This window comes from Mugil cephalus, chromosome 1 (genome assembly GCF_022458985.1).
Source record: "Mugil cephalus isolate CIBA_MC_2020 chromosome 1, CIBA_Mcephalus_1.1, whole genome shotgun sequence".
In the NCBI taxonomy this organism is placed as follows: Eukaryota; Metazoa; Chordata; class Actinopteri; order Mugiliformes; family Mugilidae; genus Mugil; species Mugil cephalus.
In genome coordinates, this window is record NC_061770.1 from 25,900,550 (window position 1) to 25,922,301 (window position 21,752).

Sequence of the window (21,752 nt, forward strand, 5' to 3'; positions counted from 1 at the left end):
ACAACTAAATTTCCCCTTGAAGTTTTTCCCCAAACTTGTTTTTATCTATTTTTCCCACAGTCATGACCGAGCACTGATTTATCATTCCACTAAACTGTGGAATAATAAACCCCCATCTCACCTCATCCTAAATAAATAAATAAATAAATAAAATAATAATAAAACCTGAATCAAAAACGTCCTGATGTTTTAAACACTGACGTGTACAAATATACAGACGCCTCCATCAAACGGCAGCAAAGGAAACATAGAAAGAAGTGAATAATCAGAAACAGGAAAGAAAGAAGGAACAAGGGAGGCAAGGAAGATGAAGGGAGGAAGGAAAGATAAAGAAAGAATGAAGGGAAGAGGGAATGAAGCAAGGGAGGAAAGAACAAGGGAAGGAGTGAAGGAAGATGGAGGGTGGAAAGAGATAAAGAAAGAGAGAAGGAAGGAACAAAGGAACAAGTAAAGCAAGGAAGGAAAGAAGGAAGGAAGAAATATGAGGGGAGGAAAGAAAGATAAAGAAAGAAAGAGTGAAGGAACAAAAACAACAACAGGATTTATTTCCTTCATTTCTTCATCCTGGTTCTTTTTACTGCAAAGTCCAAATTAAAAAATAAAAAAATTAAAAAAGACACCACTCTTCTTTTCTTTTGTCAGTTTTGATTTTTACTCGTACAAAAAAATACTCCTGGTACAAAAAGTGATTTAAATGCTGACGTGTACAAATATACAGACGTCTGCCGTTAAATGGCAGCAAAGGAAACGTGAGACAGGACGTGACGAACAGAAGAAGAAGAAGAAGAAGAAGAAGAAGAAGAAGAAGAAGAAGAAGAAGAAGAAGAAGAAGAGTTTGTAGTTTGCTGTGGGAGCCGCTCAGACGTGGACGGTTGTTTCTAGGTTTCATGAGCCTGTGGAGCCGGTTCAGTATTTATTTACACCTGAAATCATTTCGAATAATCTCCGTCCTTCACACTTTCTCGAAGGGGAACAGATGCTGGTCCTGACCCTTCTTCTCTCGGTTGTTCCTCCTCCTCCTCTTCGGTCCCTCGTCCTCCTGCGTCTGTCTGTTCTGAGGCCAGGACATGGCCAGAGTCTCCGACGCCGTCTTAGTGTCTTCGTTAGCCCCGCCCCCTGCGCCCGGCTCCTCGTCAGACGAAAGCCCGCCGGGGGCGTGGTCGGCGTTGGCGTTGGCCACGCCCCCCAGGCCCTGGCTCTTGTTGCCGTAGCGCTGTTTGAGCTTCTCTCTGATCAGGAGCCCCTTCACCAGCAGAGTCCAGTTGGAAGTCGCCCTCTTTTCTCTTTTCTGGAAGGGAAACGGGTTCAGTGACTCGTAGAAATAAATAAATCCCACAAATGTAAAAAAATAAAAATAAAAAAACCCCGTTCACCTCCTTCTCCTTCTGTTTCTGAAGCTCCTGTTCTTCCACCCACGCGGCTCTGAGGATCTCCTCATGCTCCTCACACACGATATAACCGTCGGTCCTGCAGCAACAACAATAAATGAAAACGTTCTCACTGGAAACAATTAAATGTAAAAGGAAAGAGGGAACAAAGGAAAGAAAGAATCTACTAGATGTTTAAACGTGCCGGTCCCACTGGGACCTGGTCTTACACGGCGTGGGAGTATCCTCCGTGGAAGTCGAAGCCCGTGACCGCAGGCGCCGCGTCCATGTTCAGCTTCCGGGCCACGCGGTGCAGGTTGGGCAACCGCAGGTGAACGCAGCCCACGGGCAACATGCAGGGCTTAAACAGGTAGACGTTACCGTAGTCGTTACGAGGAACCTGGAGGGAGACGAGACCAGGATCAGATACTGCTCCAAGACCAGATACTCCTCCTCCAAGACCAGATACTCCTCCTCCAAGACCAGATACTCCTCCTCTAAGACCAGATACTCCTCCTCCTCTAAGACCAGATACTCCTCATCCTCCGAGACCAGATACTCCTCCAAGACCAGATACTCCTCCTCCTCCGAGACCAGATACTCCTCTAAGACCAGATACTCCTCCTCTAAGACCAGATACTCCTCTAAGACCAGATACTCCTCCTCTAAGACCAGATACTCCTCCTCCTCTAAGACCAGATACTCCTCATCCTCCAAGACCAGATACTCCTCCTCTAAGACCAGATACTCCTCATCCTCTAAGACCAGATACTCCTCCAAGACCAGATACTCCTCCTCCTCTAAGACCAGATACTCCTCCTCCTCTAAGACCAGATACTCCTCCAAGACCAGATACTCCTCATCCTCCAAGACCAGATACTCCTCCAAGACCAGATACTCCTCCTCTAAGACCAGATACTCCTCCTCCTCCGAGACCAGATACTCCTCTAAGACCAGATACTCCTCCTCTTCTAAGACCAGATACTCCTCCTCCAAGACCAGATACTCCTCCTCCTCCGAGACCAGATACTCCTCTAAGACCAGATACTCCTCCTCTAAGACCAGATACTCCTCCTCCAAGACCAGATACTCCTCCTCCTCCGAGACCAGATACTCCTCTAAGACCAGATACTCCTCCTCTAAGACCAGATACTCCTCTAAGACCAGATACTCCTCCTCTAAGACCAGATACTCCTCCTCCTCTAAGACCAGATACTCCTCCTCCTCCAAGACCAGATACTCCTCCAAGACCAGATACTCCTCCTCTAAGACCAGATACTCCTGCTCCTCTAAGGCCAGATACTTCTCCTCCTCCAAGACCAGATACTCCTCCTCCTCTAAGGCCAGATACTTCTCCTCCTCCGAGACCAGATACTCCTCCAAGACCAGATACTCCTCCTCCTCTAAGACCAGATACTCCTCCTCCTCCAAGACCAGATACTCCTCCAAGACCAGATACTCCTCCTCTAAGACCAGATACTCCTCCTTCTCTAAGACCAGATACTCCTCCTCCTCTAAGACCAGATACTCCTCCAAGACCAGATACTCCTCCAAGACCAGATACTCCTCATCCTCTAAGACCAGATACTCCTCCTCCTCTAAGACCAGATACTCCTCCTCCTCTAAGACCAGATACTCCTCCTCTAAGACCAGATACTCCTCCTCCTCTAAGACCAGATACTCCTCCTCTAAGACCAGATACTCCTCCAAGACCAGATACTCCTCCTCCTCTAAGACCAGATACTCCTCCTCTAAGACCAGATACTCCTCCAAGACCAGATATTCTTCCTCTTAGACCAGATACTCCTCCAAGACCCGATACTCCTCCTCCAAGACCAGATACTCCTCCTCCGCCAGGACCAGATACTCCTCCTCCTCAAGACCAGATACTCCTCCAAGACCAGATACTCCTCCTCCTCCGAGACCAGATACTCCTCTAAGACCAGATACTCCTCCTCTAAGACCAGATACTCCTCCAAGACCAGATACTCCTCCAAGACCAGATACTCCTCCAAGACCAGATACTCCTCCTCCTCTAAGACCAGATACTCCTCTAAGACCAGATACTCCTCCAAGACCAGATACTCCTCCTCCTCTAAGACCAGATACTCCTCCAAGACCAGATACTCCTCCAAGACCGATATCTAAGACAATACTCCTCCTCTAAGACCAGATACTCCTCCTCTAGACCAGATACTCCTCTAGACCAGATACTCCTCCTCTTAAGACCAGATATCATTCCAGGACCAGTACTCTCAGACCCGATACTCTCAAGACCCGATACTCCTCCTCTCTAAGACCAGATACTCCGTCTAAGACCAGATACTCTCAGACCAGGATCTGATCCTCTTAGACCAGATACTCCTCAAGACCCGTACTCCTATCTCTAGACCAGATACTCCTCCTCCTCCAAGACGATATCTCAAGACTGATACCTCATTCTACTAGACAGATATCCTGTCCTCTAAGACAGAACTTCCAACGACCAGATACTCCCTCCTCTCTAAGACCAGATACTCCTTCTCTAAGACCCGATACTCCTCAAGACAGTATCCTCAAACCAGTATCCCTTAGACAGTCTCCTCCTCCTCTACATATCTCCTTAGACCAGATCTCCTCCAGACCAGATACTCCTCTCAGACAATTACTCTCCTCTCTAGACGATATCTTAAGCCAATACCTCCTTAGCCGATACTCTCTCTAACCTAGAGGTTCATTTACAGAGATCTGGATCACCTTCACATCTTATCCTGTCTGGTTTTGGTCCAGGTCTGCGTTTCCCGTCTGCGTCAGGTCTCGTCAGGTCTAGTCCAGCTGTCCGTCTGAGTCCGGTGTCACCAGATCTGTGTAGTCCACCTGGGAGGTGGTCATGTGCTCCTTCCAGTTTAATGTGAACCACTTTCTGAGTCCTGTCCGTTTAAACCAGATGAACTCATCCTTTCATCCAACTCCTTCCTTCCTTCCTTCCTTCCTTCCTTCCATGTGTGCCTGGTTCTGGTCCAGTTGTAGGTATAGATCATTTAGAGGCAGCAGCTGATACAGTATCCTACTGACCACATGGTGGCGCTGTTGCTCATTTTTAATGACCCACCTTCCCGTCCACAGCCAGAGGAGGCTGGTACTCCTCAGTCTGCCACTCTCCAAACAGAGGCAGGTCGTTCTCCTCCTTCAGCTCGCTCATCATCCGGGCTTTACGGGATCGGTTGGAGAATCCTCGGACCATCTGACCAGAGAACAAACGTTCCTTCAGTTCTCGCAAGAACAACGAGGATCCGTCTCCTCAACTCAGCTCTAACCTCGGCTTCTTTAAATAAATTCATTTTGTTTGGCTTCCAGGTCAGAAACATCACTGACAAATAAAGACCATTAATCTACTGATCGGAAGCTTTAATGTGTGAAACAAAGAGAAGCAGAAAAACAAACTGAATAAAGAAGAAGAAGAAGAAGAAGAAGTTTTTCCTCTCACCTTGTACGGCTCCTCACCGATTCTGACGGTTCGAGCTTCTTTCAACCACGTGTCCCTGGAATGAAGAGTGTGAACACAATCCCTAGAAGAAGAAGAAGAAGATGATGAAGGAGAAGAAGAAGAAGATGATGATAAAAGAGAAGAGGATGATGATAAAGGAGGAGGAGAAGAAGATGATGAAGATGAAGGAGATGAAGAAGAAGATGATAAAGGAGGAGGAGAAGAAGATGATGAAGGAGAGGAGAAGAAGATGATGAAGGAGAGGAAGATGATGATGAAAGAGGAGAAGAAGAAGATGATGAAGGAGAAGAAGAAGATGATGATGAAGGACGACGAGAAGAAGAAATAGAATAATAATAATTAATAACACGAATAAATTGAAGAAGATTCAAACATGAGTTTGTCTCCACCTGATTTAAATCATGTTCCATCATTTAATTTCATTTGAATGTTCATTGGATTAAAACGTCCTTTACACAAGACAACACAGATTTAGCTCATTAACGATGACAACAACAGTAAATTAATAATAATTATCATAAATTAATAATAATTTAGGTTATTACAGTTTTAAATTCAACACGTTCACTTCAAAGAAGCAGATTATGAATGAGGATTAATAATAACAGTAAACAGCTAGCCTAGCCTTGGATAAACTATCTTAGCTTAGCTTAGCTTAGCGTAGCTACGTCCCGGGTGTTGGCAGGTGTTGTACCTGGAGTAGACGGGTTCTCCTCGGCAGTAGCCCAGCACCGTGGCTGTGGCCGGGTAGATGGCCTCGTACTTGAGGAGGTGTCTCTTCAGGGCGTACAGAGGGTGGTTCTTGTACTCGCCGATGGAGACGGGCAACGGTTTGTTCATGAGCTTCTTCTGGAGCTGCAGCCAAAAAAATAACAATAAAAAATCAGCCACAACATTAAAACCACCACGTTCTCCTGTAGACTAAGAACCTCCTGGTTCAGATCCATCAGACCAGAACCTCCTTCCTCCAGGTCTGTAGAGGTCAGTATGGACCCCCTGATCCATCCTTCCTTGATCCAGGATCCTGGCTCTTCTTCCTTTTCCTCCTCTTGTCCACTTTCTCCTCCTAATCTTCTTCTCTTCTTCTTCCTCCTGTTCCTCCTCCTCTTCTTATTCTTCCACCTCCTCTAACTCTTCTTCTCTTTCTTCCTCCTCCACCTCCTCTTCCTCTACATCTTCCTTTCTTATCTTCTTCCTCCTCTTTCACTTCATTGTTCCTCTTCTTCTTCCTCCAACCCTTGTACTTCCTATTCCTTCCTCATCTTCCCTTTCGTAATCCTCCAACTCTACCACTTCCTTTTCCTTATCCTCCTCTTCCTTGTTCCTCTTCTTCTTCCTCAAACTCTCCTACCTCCTAATCCTTCCTCATCTTCTTCTTTTTCTTCCTCTTCCAACTCTTCTACTTCCTATTCCTTCTTCATCTTCTTCCTCTTCCTCCATCTTATTCTCGACTTCCTCTCACACCGACCTGTTCTTCCTCCAACTCTTATACTTCCTGTTCCTTCCTTCCTCCACCTCCTCTTCCTCTCCATCTTCCTTGTATCTTCTTCTTCCTCCTCCTCTTTCACTTCATTGTTCCTCTTCTTCTTCCTCCAACTCTTCTACTTCCTATTCCTTCCTCATCTTCCTTTTCGTCCTCCTCCAACTCTACTACTTCATTTTCCTTATCCTCCTCTTCATTGTACCTCTTCTTCCTCCAACTCTTCTACTTCCTATTCCTTCCCCCTCTTCCTCTCTTTCCTCGTCCCAGTTGTGCCGACATCACTTTTATTTTTCTAGCCTCTTAAATCCACTTGAATGTTTTTCTTGCTTCTAACATCGTCTCTGAGGACATAAATGTTCGTCTTGCTGCCTGACAACAGGAGGAATTAATAAAGTCAATAAGGCTTTGAGACTCACCTCCTTGTCCTCCTTCGCGTCCCTCTCGTCCTCGGGTCCCAGGAACGGCTCCAGCGTCTCCTCCCACCAGTCGTCGTCCAGCCTCCTCTTCCTGGACGCCGTCATCCATTTGGGGTCGTACTTCCTGCCCAGGTCCTTCAGGAACCCGTCGCCGTCCACCGACACCACGTACGTCACCGGCGCCGTCGCGTTCTCGTAGCAGAGGTGAGGCGCCCCGACGCCGTGGTCCACGTCCACGCAGACCCAGGACGACGTCTTCTCCAGGTACACCTCCAACCACTCGTCCGCTCCAGGCCCCTCCTTCTTTTTCCCACTTCTTCTTCTTTTTTCCATTCCTTCCTCCTCCTCCTCCTCTTCTTCTTCTTCTTCCTCTTCTTTTTTAACACCACTCCTTCTCTTTGGAGCTACAGTCTTTTTGTTTCTGGTTCCTTTGCTCTTCCCTTTCCCCTTCTTACCCTTCGCAGATTTAGCTTCGCTCTCTGAATCCTCGCTGTCCTCCTCAGCAGTGGCCTCAAATTCCTCCTCCTCATCCTCCTCCTCCTCCTCCTCCTCTTCGCTGTCCTCCTTGTAGCTGACCTTTGAGGCCACGCTGCGACGTTTTGAGTTCTTTGGCCTCTGCCCTCCAGATACAACACCCTTCTCCTCCTCCTCCTCCTCTTCCTCCTTCACCTCCTTCTTCTTCTTTGCTTTCTTTCCTCCTCTACCTCCCGTCGTCTTCCCCTCACCAGCTGGTCTCTTGGTGCCAGGAGAAACCTTTGGCTCCTTCGGGGAGGTTTTCTGGCTCTTTTTCTGGGCGGCACTGGACGATTGAGCCCCTTTGTCCTGGAGAAGACGCAGAGATAGTCACGATATGTGTTTGCAGTTACTTATATTAACATCCCCTGATGTGCAATATGCTAAACCTTCACACAAGTCCTGAAAGTAGACAAAGAGAACCCAATCTAATGAACAAAACATTATAATATACTTTGTATATACAGGATATATTTTATTGTTTTTGTTTTGTTTACATTTTTTGTTTAGCTGCTGCACCGTAGGCCTTTAAGAATGGCAACAATAAACATACAATAAAGACAATAAAGTTGACTTGACTTGATATTTATGCATTAGCAAAAATGAGCCAATATATCTGAAAGTTGCAAAAGTAAATGCACAACGAATATGAGTTTCTAGTAGCTCGTCATCTGGAACCAACAGAGATCTCTGCATCAACTGAATACGACCAATCAGAGCCATTTTTCTGTGGCTCTGATTGGTTGCCTGGATTACACTGTGTAATCAAATACACTGGTATGGAGGTATATTCACAATTTATATTATAATGAAAACAGATACCGGTATTCGGTATGAACTGACGCACCGCCCGGCTCTAAGAGAGACCAACTTTTATATCTAGCTCTTAGGTTAGTTTGCCATGTGGAACATCTAATCCACCGCTCGGTGGTTCTAATGTTATGGCTGATCCGTGTATGTTTGTGTGTGTTCACCTTGGCCGACGGAGGCTTGAAAGAAACCGGCTGCAGAGAAAGAACCAGTCGACAGAAGAGCTGCAGAGACCTCAGCACCAAGAGGAAAAGCTGCAGGAAACACGAAATATAAATGAGCAAAAAAGACTTTTGATTCAACCGACCACAGGATATTAATCAGGAAACTGGACAGCAAAAGTTATTTAAGTGGGAGACAGCAGTTTGTGAAATTGTGTGACCGGGTTTCATCGCGTTGCTTGTGGCGTCCCCCAGGGGTCAGTGTTGGGCCCTGAGTTTTTCATTTTGTACATTAATGATATGTGTAAAATTACTAAGGTGTTGCATTTTGTGTTGTTTGCAGATGACACAATTATTTTCTGTTGTGGGGAGAATTTACAAAAATTACTATAGACTAAAAAAAAAAAAAAAATGGCTGACTACCAGGAACACACAGACTCATTATTCCTACAGTAACATTTACTTAAATTTAGGATAATTACCAAACAAAATAACTTATTACCATTAAATATACAGATTATATACAGTTTATATTACATATATATAATGAGTTTATGTGTGTGTATATATATTTAATGTTATTGTGTGACGTGAATATGTAATTTATCTTTATTCAATTTAACCTATCAAACTAATTCTATTTATTTATAAGTATCATGTCTAGACATATTTAGACAAGGAGGAGAAGTTTATAAGTTATACTTCTTCCCACTCATTTTTTAATGTGTATTATATGTCTAATGTTTAAATGTTTTGTCCTTTTATATATTATATAACATATATAACATATTACATACTTTTTGTTTTCATATTCGACATAAACGGCAAATCAAATCAAGCATAATTTACTCCTCTAATTTATTCTCCTTTACATGCACGTCCTAAACTAATAATAATAATACTTAGTATAATTAACAATAAGAGGTAGAACACCGACATGTGTCATCTCCTGATGGTCTCGGGCCGAGAGGCTGGCCAGTCGTCTCTCCAGCAGAGCCCGGGGGTCCGGACGCTCCTCGTAGGGGAGACTTGGGTTCAGGGTGAACGTCGCCTTAAACCTGCAGGACAAACAAACTGACAGATGATCCGGCTTCTCGTCGAGGGCTGAGTTTAACGTCCGTCCGTGTCAGCGGACTCTGGCGTGGAAGCCGACCCACCATTTGAGGAGGCCGGAGAGGAAGCGCTCGTCGATGCGCTGCTTGGCCACCGAGCCGAAGTGGGGGGGCAGCAGGGACATGGTGACGGCCACGAGGTCCGGTTCGCTGCACAGCCGGTTCCGAAACATCCCGCTGGCCACCAGGCACATGAGGTGGACCTGGACACGGGTCGGACAAAGAGGTGGAATCAACAAGACCTGTTTTTCATCTTCAAAGATTTATCTTCTCACTCTGCAGTTTCTGTGTCACAGCAGTTGAGTGTTTTGTTCCTAAATGATGATCAACTATTATTTTAGTTGTAGTTTTATGGCTGTTTGTAATCTGGGTTTTATTCCTCTGATGTTTTTATCTGAACTTTGTTGAACGCTTTACTTTTGCTTTAATTTTCTTGTGCAACATTTTGTCTTTTTCACTGTGAAGCACTTTGTGTTTTTTTACCTGTGTAGGTGCCACATAAATAAAGTTTACTCCCTTATTAATGCTAAAAATGAGAATTACAACAACTCTAAAGGTTTTACATGGACACAAGTACTTAAACTCCAAGTTATAATTTATTATTTCAAGCATCTTATTAAACTCAGATACGTCTATAAACACAAATCTACTTAGTTTGGGGATATCTGTGGTTTCTCTGAGGCTTTTTACATTTGTGTTTAAGCCTAAAAACTCTTGGCAGGTCAAACGTTTCTGTTGTTTTGTCAGACTGAATAATAATATAATAATATAATAATATGTCCCTCTTTTTGTTGTGCAGACCTTGTGAGTGTCCATCAGCAGGTCCTTCTTGTATCGGTTCATCATCCTCTTCAGGTACGTCTCCAGCTCTGCTTGTCTCTTCAGCCTGGACCATCAGAAAAACCATCGTCAGCTTAAACAACATGTAACACGGCATCTGGATTTAATTATGAGGCGTCTTTCAACCGATGCAGAGAAGAAACAGAATCAGAAGCAGAGAAGAAACATCTTCAGTACAATGTTTAGTTCATTTAACTCAAACATTATTCCATTCAGTTTTTTTTTTTTTTTTAACATCTTCAAGTCCAATGTTCTTTCACTTGACAGTTTTCAGAAGGAAGTTAAGCCCATAAAGTCGACACGGTCGTAAATGTTCCATAAATATCTTCAGCGCGATCGATTGGAATTAATTTTTCATGCCACTAAGGACTCTGACCCACACACACACCCACTGTCTGGACATTACATATCTCACTGTGACAACTAGGTCGTCTCCATGTTGGAGGAACTCGATAAACAAAGCACAGACTGGAGAAGACATGTTACACCTTGAAATATATTTAGAATAAAAGTTATTACAAATCAGAGAGAGAAGCTTCATCTGAATCTGTTTGGCCCGTTTCTTGAAATGTTGATGCAGCAGCTTTTAACTCATTGTCTAATGTATATTTTTACATATTTTTTTAATTTTCCCCCACAAATTTAAAATTTCTTTAAATGCACATTAACATGAATCCAACATATTTTGCTGAAGAGATAAATGGATGATAGAAGACGTTACGGCCACATTACCACTGCACATGTTCAAAATAAAAGATTAATATTTGGACTGGTGTGTTATCTGAATAACTTAATACTGAATGAATAATAATAATAATACTGTATATTTAGCGCTGGGTAGAGAGTTGGAGATGTTTGTCCAGCAGACTGATTCATAGTGAATGCTCCAGAACTTATTTTATTCCCCTCTATATTATATTATATTATTTTTATTAAATCCCTTTTTGCACTATTCAATTCAGGCGTTGCACCGGCTACTTTATGTATATTTATTGCCATGTCACTTCTTTTCTTTGTGGTCACCTTTGTATATATGGGCTATATTTTTCATATATAGATATTTTTTCCATCCTCCTTTTTAAATAATCATAATTTTTCCATTTTTTGTATAGCTGCTGCACCGTAGGCCTTTACCGAAGGTAATTTTAACCCTGTGTATGTGCTGCACGTGTCAGAGTTGACAATAAAGTTGACTTTTTTTTGGACAAATTTCATAATTCGGGTGCAAAAACTAAATCTAAATTATCTTCGTGGAGGTTCTGGTTTTCAGCTTTAGTTTCTAATAACTGACAGAGACGTTGATTCAACTGTTTTTTTTTTTGTTTTTTTTTTAATTTTGTAGTTACTAACACGTGTTTCTATTATTTTGGCCACTCAGTTTTAGTCAGCAGCACCACAAACATCCCCCTCGAATAAGATTGTCCACCTTTCTGAGGAGGACAGAGGATTTGTACCTAATGAAGTGGCTGCTGAGTGTGTGGACTTACTTCTTTCTGACTTCTGGAGTCTCGATCTCTATCTGAACGGGCTCAGAGGGCAGGACGGGTTCTGGTGGTTCCTCTGGACCCAGCGGCTCGTCCAGCTCTGATCAACAAACAAAACAAAATTACAGTTTCCTGAAGCAAAACTTCTACGATTACAGGTAAGAACTGACTTTGAGAAACATATTAAAACCACTGAGGAGGCAGGAGCATGTCTGATTTATGTTTCTGTTGATGTTATTAATGGAAAAACTAACAAAAAATCATTTCCAGAATCTATTCATCCCTGAATCTCTCTACAACATATGTTAAAACGGTTAAATATATGTAAAACGCATTCCACGACCTCTGGTTCACGTCTGTGGAGACAGTGAACATGGACAAATAGCTTGAGGTTCTTTATTACCCCCAAAATTAAGCATTAAGCATAATAAATAATGACCTGTGGGGTTATTTCCACACATGCTGGGATCTGTTCTGTTATCTCCTCTAACTGGATGGACGTTACGTCAGCAATAGGACAGAAAATAAGACATTTATTTCAACATCCGCCCCATAGAGTTACACTGTAGAATCTAACCTCTGATGTAGCAAACATGGCGCCATGATTAATCTCTAATACACGACTCAGAGTGGGATCAAGAAAGAGATATTTATTGCAGATACTACAATAGACATAAAATACACAGAATGGAACAAATGACATTTTCTCTACGATACCAAAAAGGAGAAGAACATCGGAAAATGTCATATTACACCCATTTTTTTACTTTGGCTCATCTTAATTGAATAACAAAGATTTGTTTTCTTTTGACTTAACTGACAAAAAGAAAAGACTCGAAAGAACCATGATTTTGTTTTGTATCTCTGAGTTTAACCTTACATACTAGAAAACTTCCTGGTCTGTCTGTTTTCAATTATTTCTAATTTGTTGTTGTTTTTAGTTGTGATAATACAAAAATAAAGGTTAAAAATGTAAAAAGTTTCCATCATTCTCAGTAAATACAAAGTGTTACATTATAAATTAATCTCTCACTTGCCTTCCACCTCCTCCCAATCATCCTCATCTTCTTCACTGTCCTCCTCCTCCTCATCCTCCTCCTCCTCCTCCTCCTTCTTCTTCTTTGGTTTGATGACACGTGGTGGAGAGGTGACCATGTCAAAGTCGTCTTCGCTGTCCTCCTCCTCCTCCTCCTCCTTCTTCTCCTTCTTCTCCTTCTTCTCCTTCTTCGGTTTGGTGACACGTGGAGGCGAAGTGACCATGTCGAAGTCTTCTTCACTGTCCTTCTCCTCTTTCACCGGTGAATGGAAGTATTTACTGGTTTTAACGGCGGATCTGGATCTGGATCTGGATCCGGATCTGGGGGACTGGGTTTTTCCTGCTGCTCCCTTTGAGGGTAAACGTGACCTCGGATTAACTTTCCTCTCGAGCTTCTCCTCTTTGTCTTTGTTGTCGTTACCTGGAAACACAGACGATTAAAAAAAGTTTAAATAAATTTGCACATTTTGAAGTTCATTCTTAATACACAATTGACTAAAAAAAAAACAACTTAATTTGCAAAGAACATGCAAAGTAAGTGTGTCACATGAACGGAAACACCAGTGATTCACAAAGTGTGTTTTGATGCAGTGCAGCTGTGTATCTGGGCCGGGAGATCCACTCCAGTAACCATGCACCTGCAAACTAGATGCTCATTCATCCTCACTGTGGTGGTAACAGTAATAAGATGCTTTAGATTTAGTTACGTAGTTTAAACCACCAACAACAGAAAAATAATAAAAAATAAAGCTGAATACCAGAACCTTCATGAAGAAACTGTAATTGTCCCTGTTTCTTCATTTCATACTGATGACGTTTAATTACTATTATTTTCTTAAATCTCATAGCTTTAAATTCCCGCAGATTTCAGTTCATTTGAAGTCAATTTCCTCAAAGTGAAGTCTTGCGTGACATTGCGAGAAAAGACGTTACAGTTTATTCTCAAAATTTCAGTAATATCGCACATATATTAAGAGGAAAAACTGTCATGGAAACGCAGCTATTAATATAAAGACTAAATAACAGAGGAGCTAATACTGATCCTTGTGGGACACCCATAGTTAACGTCATATAACTACACCGTGCATGAACATGAATTGTCTCCCGTTTGATAAATGTGATAAATACATGCAGGACATCGCTCTGGGGGGAAAATTAAAATGGGAAAGTTTCGATATTAAGACATATTGTGTTGATTGTTTCAAAAGATTTACGCTTGAAAAGTTCTGCACCGGCAATTCACTGGTGCACCCAATGAAGTGGCCCGTGAACACACAACAACAATTAATGCACAGGATTATCGGAGCAGTTATACTTTCATTTAATCTAACAATCGGACAGATTTATTTCCTGTTTCATACCTGCATCTTTCTTGTTCTTCTTCGTCGTCGCTTTCTGCTGCACCTGCCTCGGTTTCTTTGTATCCGTCTCTGCTGCTTCTCTCCGTTTCACCATGATGCTCTTTTCTTATCTTTTCTTTTCTCTTCTCTTCTCTGAGAAACTCTGAAAACTTTGACGGACTGAGGAGTTAGACGAGCAGCCGCCGCCCCTCGTTTCTCCACATGGCGCTGAACAAGGACGAGGAGCAGTTACCTAAGATTTCTCTGTAGTTTTCATAACACAAGAAACGGGAGCACGGGGGACGTTTTTTTGAGGGGCGCACTCTGACGTCACATCCGCTCTTCTTCTTCTTCCGCTTCTTAACCAAAAGAAAAATAATATTACAAACAAACATGCCCGTATAAAACTTGATTATTAAAGTAAAGAAAAAAAAAACAACGATAGGGAGATTAAAGTAAAATGATTATTTTACAGTTTCCATGTTTACAGAAGATTAGAAACGCTGAAAATGGAAAGTGTATTGATTTTATACATTCTTATATTGACATATATTCATATTGACTAATATATATTCTTATACTTATATATTGTTAGACTTACTTTTATGTTCTTATAATGTGCATTATCATATTTTAGATTAGATTAGACTTTACTTATCCTGTGGGAAATTCGATGTCCAGTAGCTTCATGACATAGAAACAGATTTAAATAATCTAATTAAAAAAATAAAATGAAAGACATTTAAGTTATACAATAATATGAATATATAATAGGGACAACAATGACCGCAGTCCAGTTGTTTCCTCACAGGGAGGCGTTGTAGAGACTTATGACCTGAGACTTAAACAGACTTTATTCATTCACGAGGAAAATTGCTTAGTAACAGTAGCTCATAAGTTGCAGTTAAAAAAAAAAAAAAAAAAACACTTTTCAGAACAAGTAAAAAATAAAAAAAATAAAATAAGATACAAATAAAATAAAATATGAGTAAATATCTAGTGAATATAAATAAAACTGTAAAAGCAAAAAAACAATTATATACGTACATAATACACATCACAATCAGAATTTCCTTATTGGCCAAATATACAATATACACAGGAATTTTAATGATGTAACAGGTAAAAATAAATAAATAAATAAATAAAAAGACAATATACACAATTTAGACAATATTTACATATTTCAACATGTGAAGGATTAAGAAGGGATGAATATAAAAAATTTATTTGAAGTTGATATTTTATTTAATTATTATTACAGTATATTTATTTTATTTTAAATCTGGAAAAAATATTAGGTTTTATATATTATGGGTCAATACTAAAAAATCTTAAATTATTAAATCAAATATGTTTCTATATTGTTCTATATATTCTTATATTTACTTATATATCCTTATAAATCCTTGCAACAAACTATTCTCTTACATATTCTTATATTGTCTTACATTTTTTTATCTTGACTTGTATACTTATTTTTATTTTAAATCTGAAAAAGATAGGTTAATAATTATTATTTATTTGTATGTGAATAATATTGTTGTTTTTGCCTAATACTGAAAATCAAAATGTTTTAAATATATACAGCATATTTTTGTATTAAACTTATATATTTTCTCATACTACTTTAAATCATTTTTATATTTACTTATATTTATTTAAATCTGAAAATGAATATTAGTTATTTATAATAATGTATTCCTCATGTTTTTCAATGACTTGACATGTGAATATTATTATTTTGATTAGACAGAGGCGCATGCGCATTGCCGATGAGTTCCAGTCTTTCTTCTTCTTCGCTGCTCGTTTATAAGTCGCTCTCTCGCGTCTCGAACCGGCGCCATCTTACTCGGGGCTGTTGGTTTCAGGATGGTCGCTGAATGTGCGGCAGCTAAATGTCACACAAAAAGATCCCGGGACAGTAAATCAGCAGGAATCACCTTCCACACGTAAGTATTTTACGTAAATAACCATCGTGTTGTTTTAACCTACAATCTAATTCGGTTTATCGCCGCTTCGCTTTATTTAACGTTAAATCCTAGCCGGGCTTAGCATCAGGACCTATTATATTCCTTAAATCTGAACTATTGTACATGTGGATTATTCAAAAAATAAAAGACACTGCATCCTTATTAGTTAAAATTCCAGTTCTGAATAATTATAATTCACCAAACGCTAATTGCACGAACTTCACCTAGTGTAGGACAGCGGAACCAAACACACCACTTTTCTGTTTATGGCCGGAATGCTCGGACGTGATGCACCATAAAAAAATAAATAATAATAATAATAATAATAATAATAATAATAATAACCTAGAAAAATCTAAATTAAATAAAAAATAAGTAAAAATCATGGAATATCAGTTATAATTAAAAAGGCTCATATTTTACCATTTTATTTAAAAAAATATTTATATATACTTTAATTCCAATAATGATTTGATTTTACATTACACTCTCTAAATGGGGGCAGATTAGCACAACTCCATATGTTTTGTACCTTTTCACATTTATCAAAAATATGATCTGTATCTCTGACATTAGTAAACATTTTATACATTTATTTACATTTACACGTCTGAAATGTTCCTTTTGTTTATTTGGGTGAAGTGTTTGATTTTAGGACTCATACTCTTAACAACACGTATTTATTATTATTATTATTTGTTTTTCCCATATTCTTTGAGTTTTAGTGTTGATTTTTCTTGTCCAGGGAACATAATTGACCTCTGATATGTAACATTGTCTCATTTTACTGAATAAACAAAAACATGAGTCTAAAATGTCTGTTTCATGTGTTTAATTGGATTCTCTCTCTAATCTCAGGATGTCATGAAAAATGTGTACATTTTTAAAGGAAACAAACTGTAAATCCTGACCTCAGTGTCGTGTTATTTAACGTTTATTAGGCTGTTGTTGTGCAGTGTTTACTGTCATATTCCGTCACGAAGGTTTCCCAAAGATGAAGCGCTGCGCAGGAAGTGGAGCGTGGCCATGCGAAGGCCGGAGGGATGGAGGCCGTCGCAGTGGGACGTCGTCTGCAGCGTCCACTTCCTACCAGAAGACTTTGACAGGACGGGACAAACCGTGAGGCTGAGGAAAGGCGTCGTACCGACCGTGTTCCCCAACCTGCCCCAGCATCTTCAGAAGGTACCAGCAAATAAAAATAACAAGTTATTTTCAACAAGAAACAGATTAGAACTTTGAGCCTTTTTCTGCACGAGCAACATTCATTAAAATGATTAAATGATCAATTCTGAGCTAATCTCCTTTTTTCCTGCAACATGTATGTGTTTATACATATATGTATATGTAAATATGGGTATATCCTGTATTAAAGTGCCTCATGCTCAACTGTTGGTCAGTTTTTGCTCCATATTCTCATGCTCTATTACTTTGAGGATTTTTGAATTTAGCTCATTCCTCGTCTTTTCCTCTTTGTCTGACATGAACATTTCCTCAGTTTTTGTTTTTTGTTGCCTGCACATGTTTTGTTCTCCTGCTCTGCATGTGTCTAAAGATAAAAGCCTTAGTTGTAGAGATTCATAAAGCCTCTCTGTCCTGTAAATAACCAAAGCTGTGTTTCTTCAGTCCACAGTGAAGCCGAGGTCCACGCTGAACTCTCAGGTCACTACGGTGCAGGAGCTTCCTACCGGACCGAGCTCCAAGAAGCGAAGAATCTCCTCAGTGCAGATTAATGACGCGAAGAAAGTGCAACCAAAACTGGTACTAAATGAATCTCACTCACTGTCCAAACTTTGTTAAACCATAAAATGAAATAAATTTGGTTTGAACCATATTAACACAATTATTCCACTAACACCAGAGTCATGTAAATAAGGAGAAAAAGGATAAAAAGGTCTTTCTCTCATTGTGCATCATCACAAAGAAACACAAAGAAAATAATTATGAACAACTGGATTTGTTCAAAAGCTCCATTTAGAAAAAGTGGCCTTTAGGTTGGAAAATAATGATTATGCTGAAATTTAGACTCCGTTAGAGAATTATTTAAGATGAACACTTTGATATTCTTTAGATGCTCCATATGAAACTGGATGTGGAGCCGAGTGGGTGGATGTTTTTTAGTGTTTTATTTTATTTAATATGTGTTTATAAGTGTGAATATGTATGTGCCTATATATAAAAAATAATAATAATCTCAGAATATTTAAGTTTTATCCTCTTGATGTTCATGTTCAGCTTCAGGACCTATTTAACTCTTTATATTTACTTATATAAATGTGTGTGTGTGATGTTTACCACAGGACCACGATTATTCCTGCTCCAGCTCTGAGACGCTCCGGCTGAAGTGGCTCGGAGCTCAGGACCAGATCCAGAAGCTGAAGCGGCGTCTGGTCAAAGTGAGGATGAGGGAGTGTCGCACCAAAAAGGCCATGAGGGCTTTTCTGGTGGGAGAACTGGGACAGAACGACGTCCTCGCTCAGGAGCTGCAGACTGATCTGGACGAACGTCCCAGTGAGTGAACGATAAGATGTGATAAGATATTAGCACGAGCAGAAAACGAGACTGATGGGGAGTTTAATATATAACCCACCAAAAAATAGAATAAATGTTTCACAAATCAGAGACTGTGTCATAATGAATCTCCAGGGTCTGTAGATTAATCCAGTCCAGATCTGAGAAGTTTAGGTGCAGTGGGTTTTTATCTGGATCTGATCTAATGAGTATCAAACAAAAACGGTGAAATCTCCCTTTTAGCATTTTAACAAATAAAATAAAAGTCGGCGTCAGACGAAGTTAATGTTTTACCTAAAATGTATAAAGATGTGTCACAAAAACAACAACAACAATATAAAAAGATGGAAGGTGGAACAGCTCCGTCAAAGTGAAGCCAAAGCTAGTAGAGCTCCCCCTGGTGGCTGGAGGCTGCGTTATAGGTCATAAGCTCCACCCCCTTCCATGTTAGTGGGCGGAGCTTGGGGCAAAGTAAAACACTGAAATAATTATTTTCAGGATGATTTCAGGTAGTTAATATAATGTTGATGAATGTTCAAGTGTTTTTTGGATATTTTGGTTTTAGTTCGTTATTTGACGCTATAGAAACACCGGTTGCCATGCCAACCGCTCTGTAAAGCAATTTTTAAAAACAGGTTTACTGGATAATTCAGTAATTTCCTTGTAGCTGGTGGAGGTCGAGCAGAACGTAGGATTAATTAATTAATTAATTAATTAATTAATTAAATGCGAGTGAATCTGGAGGAAGAGTGGGCGGAGCCTGTGTTCCCTGGAAAGTAGCGTCAGTTTGACCGATACAAGGAAGTGAAGACGCTTCGTCCATGATATAGACTCACTGGCCACTTCATTAGGAACACTTGTGAATTCACAACTTTCAAGAGCTTCGTAACAAACTGGGTGTAATTGCTTTCTTATCTTTTTCCTTTCAGTAGAAGAAGCTGAGACCAGGACTTTATCCCAGAACACACAGGACTCGAGACCAATTCAACACAAACCCAAAAAGAGTTGGAACCAGTTCTCAACACCAAGGCAAAGATGGCTCCTCAGGGTCATGGACACCACAGTAAGTTCTGTTTTTAAAGACTTGATCCTCCTCCAATAAACCAATTTATTGTCAACAAATTCACCTCAGGTGACGTCTACGTGACAAATATAATATAATAACATAGAAGTTGGTCAGACGTTCATTTCCTCCAGAGGATGAACACAAGTGACTTGTTGCTCTCCTGACTTTTCCTTTAGCGCCAACACAACATCAAAACTTTTATTCATCCCTTCAGTATATTTTACTCAATATAGACATTAAGCCACGCCCCCAATGATCTGATTGGCCTGATAGAGCTTCATCAGATCCCAACAGAGAGACTCCACAACAACTTTTGGGCTTTTGGCTACAGTTTAGCTACTAGGGATTTATGACTTTCCATCAGGAGGTTTCAGGCTCTTGGTTGAAGGAAAACGTAGAAACCTATAAACTCCTATAGTCGGCTCATTGGAGAAATTGGACAAGATAGAGCAGAATAAGTCTGATCTGAGGAACACTGTAGATAAATTAAAGGACGATCTTATCTTATCTTGCAGCTTGATTTTCCACGTAGCGTCCAGGATGAAACAGAAGATCAGAACGTGGCTGATTCGGACGCGAGCGCAGAGTCGGTTGAACCGACACCAAACGCTCCATCATCAGTTTCCTGCAGGAACCAACACGAAGACTCAGACTCAGGAAGAGTCGAGCACAAAGAAGGATCAGAGTCGGAGCATCGAGCGGCTTCGAAGCATCTTCCAGCAGAATCTGATCCGGCTCCTGATGCGTTCACTGCCTTTGGGAACCAGGTGGCGTCGGAGCTGAGGCGACTGAAAGACACGGAAAATGTGCGCAGGCTGAAAAAAGACATCATGAACATGATCCACGAGACAAGAGACGCTGAAAGAGACAGATCCCAAAGCTAGAACCAGTTTCTATTATCGTTTCAAATAAACTCCACTGAACTTATTATCTACCAGGACCTGGTGGCATATTTTCACAAATAGTTTCACAAGTTAAATTCTTCATTTTTGCATAAAAATGTTTTTAAATATCAGAGGATTTTTTGCCTCAAAATAGACAAAGAAAACCCAGTCAACCAAACAAAACAGAAGAATGTGTCTATTTGTTTATATCAGGAAAATTAAACTTTTGTTTTATTAAGTCTGTGAGAACTAAATGTTTGTGGTAACAGCTGATCAGTGTCCACAGCAGCTGATCTGATCCCATTTCTTCAGTTCTGAGATGTTGGTTCCTCTCTTGAACTGATGCTTCATGTCTTTTCACAACATTTCTATTGGATTAGTAAGTGACCATGAATTACTGCATTTCATTTCCCCTAGAAATGCACAAAAACATAAATATCATAATGAACAAAGACTCAGATTTTCACATGTATCGATAGAAAAGTTTATGGCAAAAGTGCAACGGAAACACTGGAGATGACACAGGTTCATGAGACCAGTTCATTTGAAGATATATTTATATATATGTGTCCATTTCCATTAAGAATATTCTCTGTGTTGCACATTAAGCAAATTAAATCTGTGCTTCTGAAAACGCTGCTACAAGTTGAGATGTTCTAGTAGCTGTAATACCACATCAGGACACAGAGAGGCGCTCTTGTGCCATGTTTGAAAGTATAAAGACTCCAACGTCTCACAGGTGAAGAGAAACCATCGCCTCATACTCCTCATGTTAGTCAGGGCTCAGAGAGAAAAGTGTTTTAATCTAAATAAAATAAAAACTAAATAAATAAATCCACTGTCCCCGTATCCCTGCGTAGAAACAAGGACCTGAGTCAGACTAAGAGATTATAATTTATGATATTTATTTATTTACTGACAAAAAAGTAAATGTCGATGAATTCATAACTGTAAAATATATATATATATATATATACATGTGAGTGCAGAGCTAAATGCTAACAGTTCCTACAACATGTCAATGCTTTACAAGATGATGTTTTATTGTCTGCTGTCAGCCGGCCAGTTTATTAGGTACACCAGTGAAAACATTCTAATGCATCAGTCTCCATCATTCAAGTCACTAGCGTACCTAATATTTTGACCCTTTACCTGCTCGTCCTGGCTGCTCCGTCATATTTACTTTCCTTCCTCTTTAAGGTTCCTCTCCGCTCGTCTTCAGTGTCTCTGGGTTCTGTAAAAGAAGCGGTCGCTATTAAAAGGATTTTTATA

General features: G+C 40.3%; 2 protein-coding genes across 4 annotated transcripts; one reads left to right on the forward strand and one right to left on the reverse strand.

Moving 5' to 3' along the window:
• Window positions 1-628: 628 nt before the first annotated feature.
• xpc (xeroderma pigmentosum, complementation group C) lies at window positions 629-14,354 on the reverse strand. Its single transcript, XM_047571495.1, has 14 exons — window positions 14,071-14,354; window positions 12,711-13,130; window positions 11,677-11,773; window positions 10,151-10,235; window positions 9,395-9,552; window positions 9,175-9,295; window positions 8,241-8,330; window positions 6,754-7,575; window positions 5,549-5,709; window positions 4,834-4,915; window positions 4,459-4,590; window positions 1,598-1,767; window positions 1,374-1,467; window positions 629-1,288 (listed from the first exon to the last, which is right to left on the reverse strand). Exons 1-14 carry the CDS (start codon window positions 14,162-14,164, stop codon window positions 953-955), a joined length of 2,862 nt encoding a protein of 953 aa, XP_047427451.1. The 5' UTR covers window positions 14,165-14,354; the 3' UTR covers window positions 629-952.
• A 1,384-nt stretch (window positions 14,355-15,738) lies between these two features.
• Window positions 15,739-20,523, forward strand: LOC125018097 (THAP domain-containing protein 6-like). Of its 3 annotated transcripts, none has more exons than XM_047601757.1 (6): window positions 15,739-16,001; window positions 16,964-17,204; window positions 17,646-17,780; window positions 18,320-18,530; window positions 19,463-19,593; window positions 20,112-20,523. In XM_047601757.1, exons 1-6 carry the CDS (start codon window positions 15,922-15,924, stop codon window positions 20,478-20,480), a joined length of 1,167 nt encoding a protein of 388 aa, XP_047457713.1. In that variant the 5' UTR covers window positions 15,739-15,921; the 3' UTR covers window positions 20,481-20,523. The 3 variants fall into 3 exon arrangements, with proteins under 3 accessions (XP_047457713.1, XP_047457704.1, XP_047457722.1); XM_047601748.1 differs by having other exon boundaries at window positions 15,779-16,001; window positions 19,460-19,593; XM_047601766.1 differs by having other exon boundaries at window positions 15,791-16,001; window positions 17,006-17,204; window positions 19,460-19,593.
• Window positions 20,524-21,752: the final 1,229 nt, after the last annotated feature.

What these genes read in the sequence shown, in the direction of transcription:
- xpc (XM_047571495.1), bottom strand. Translation starts at nt 14,164, where the DNA reads ATGGTGAAACGGAGAGAAGCAGCAGAGACGGATACAAAGAAACCGAGG. An exon ending in ACGCGAAGGAGGACAAGGAG is followed by an intron (nt 5,710 to 6,753) that starts GTGAGTCTCAAA and finishes TTTTGGCTGCAG; the next exon opens with CTCCAGAAGAAGCTCATGAA. An exon ending in GGAGGATACTCCCACGCCGT is followed by an intron (nt 1,468 to 1,597) that starts GTAAGACCAGGT and finishes TTGTTGCTGCAG; the next exon opens with GACCGACGGTTATATCGTGT.
- LOC125018097 (XM_047601748.1), top strand. Translation starts at nt 15,922, where the DNA reads ATGGTCGCTGAATGTGCGGCAGCTAAATGTCACACAAAAAGATCCCGG. An exon ending in AGAAAGTGCAACCAAAACTG is followed by an intron (nt 17,781 to 18,319) that starts GTACTAAATGAA and finishes TGTTTACCACAG; the next exon opens with GACCACGATTATTCCTGCTC. An exon ending in TGATCTGGACGAACGTCCCA is followed by an intron (nt 18,531 to 19,459) that starts GTGAGTGAACGA and finishes TTTTCCTTTCAG; the next exon opens with TAGAAGAAGCTGAGACCAGG.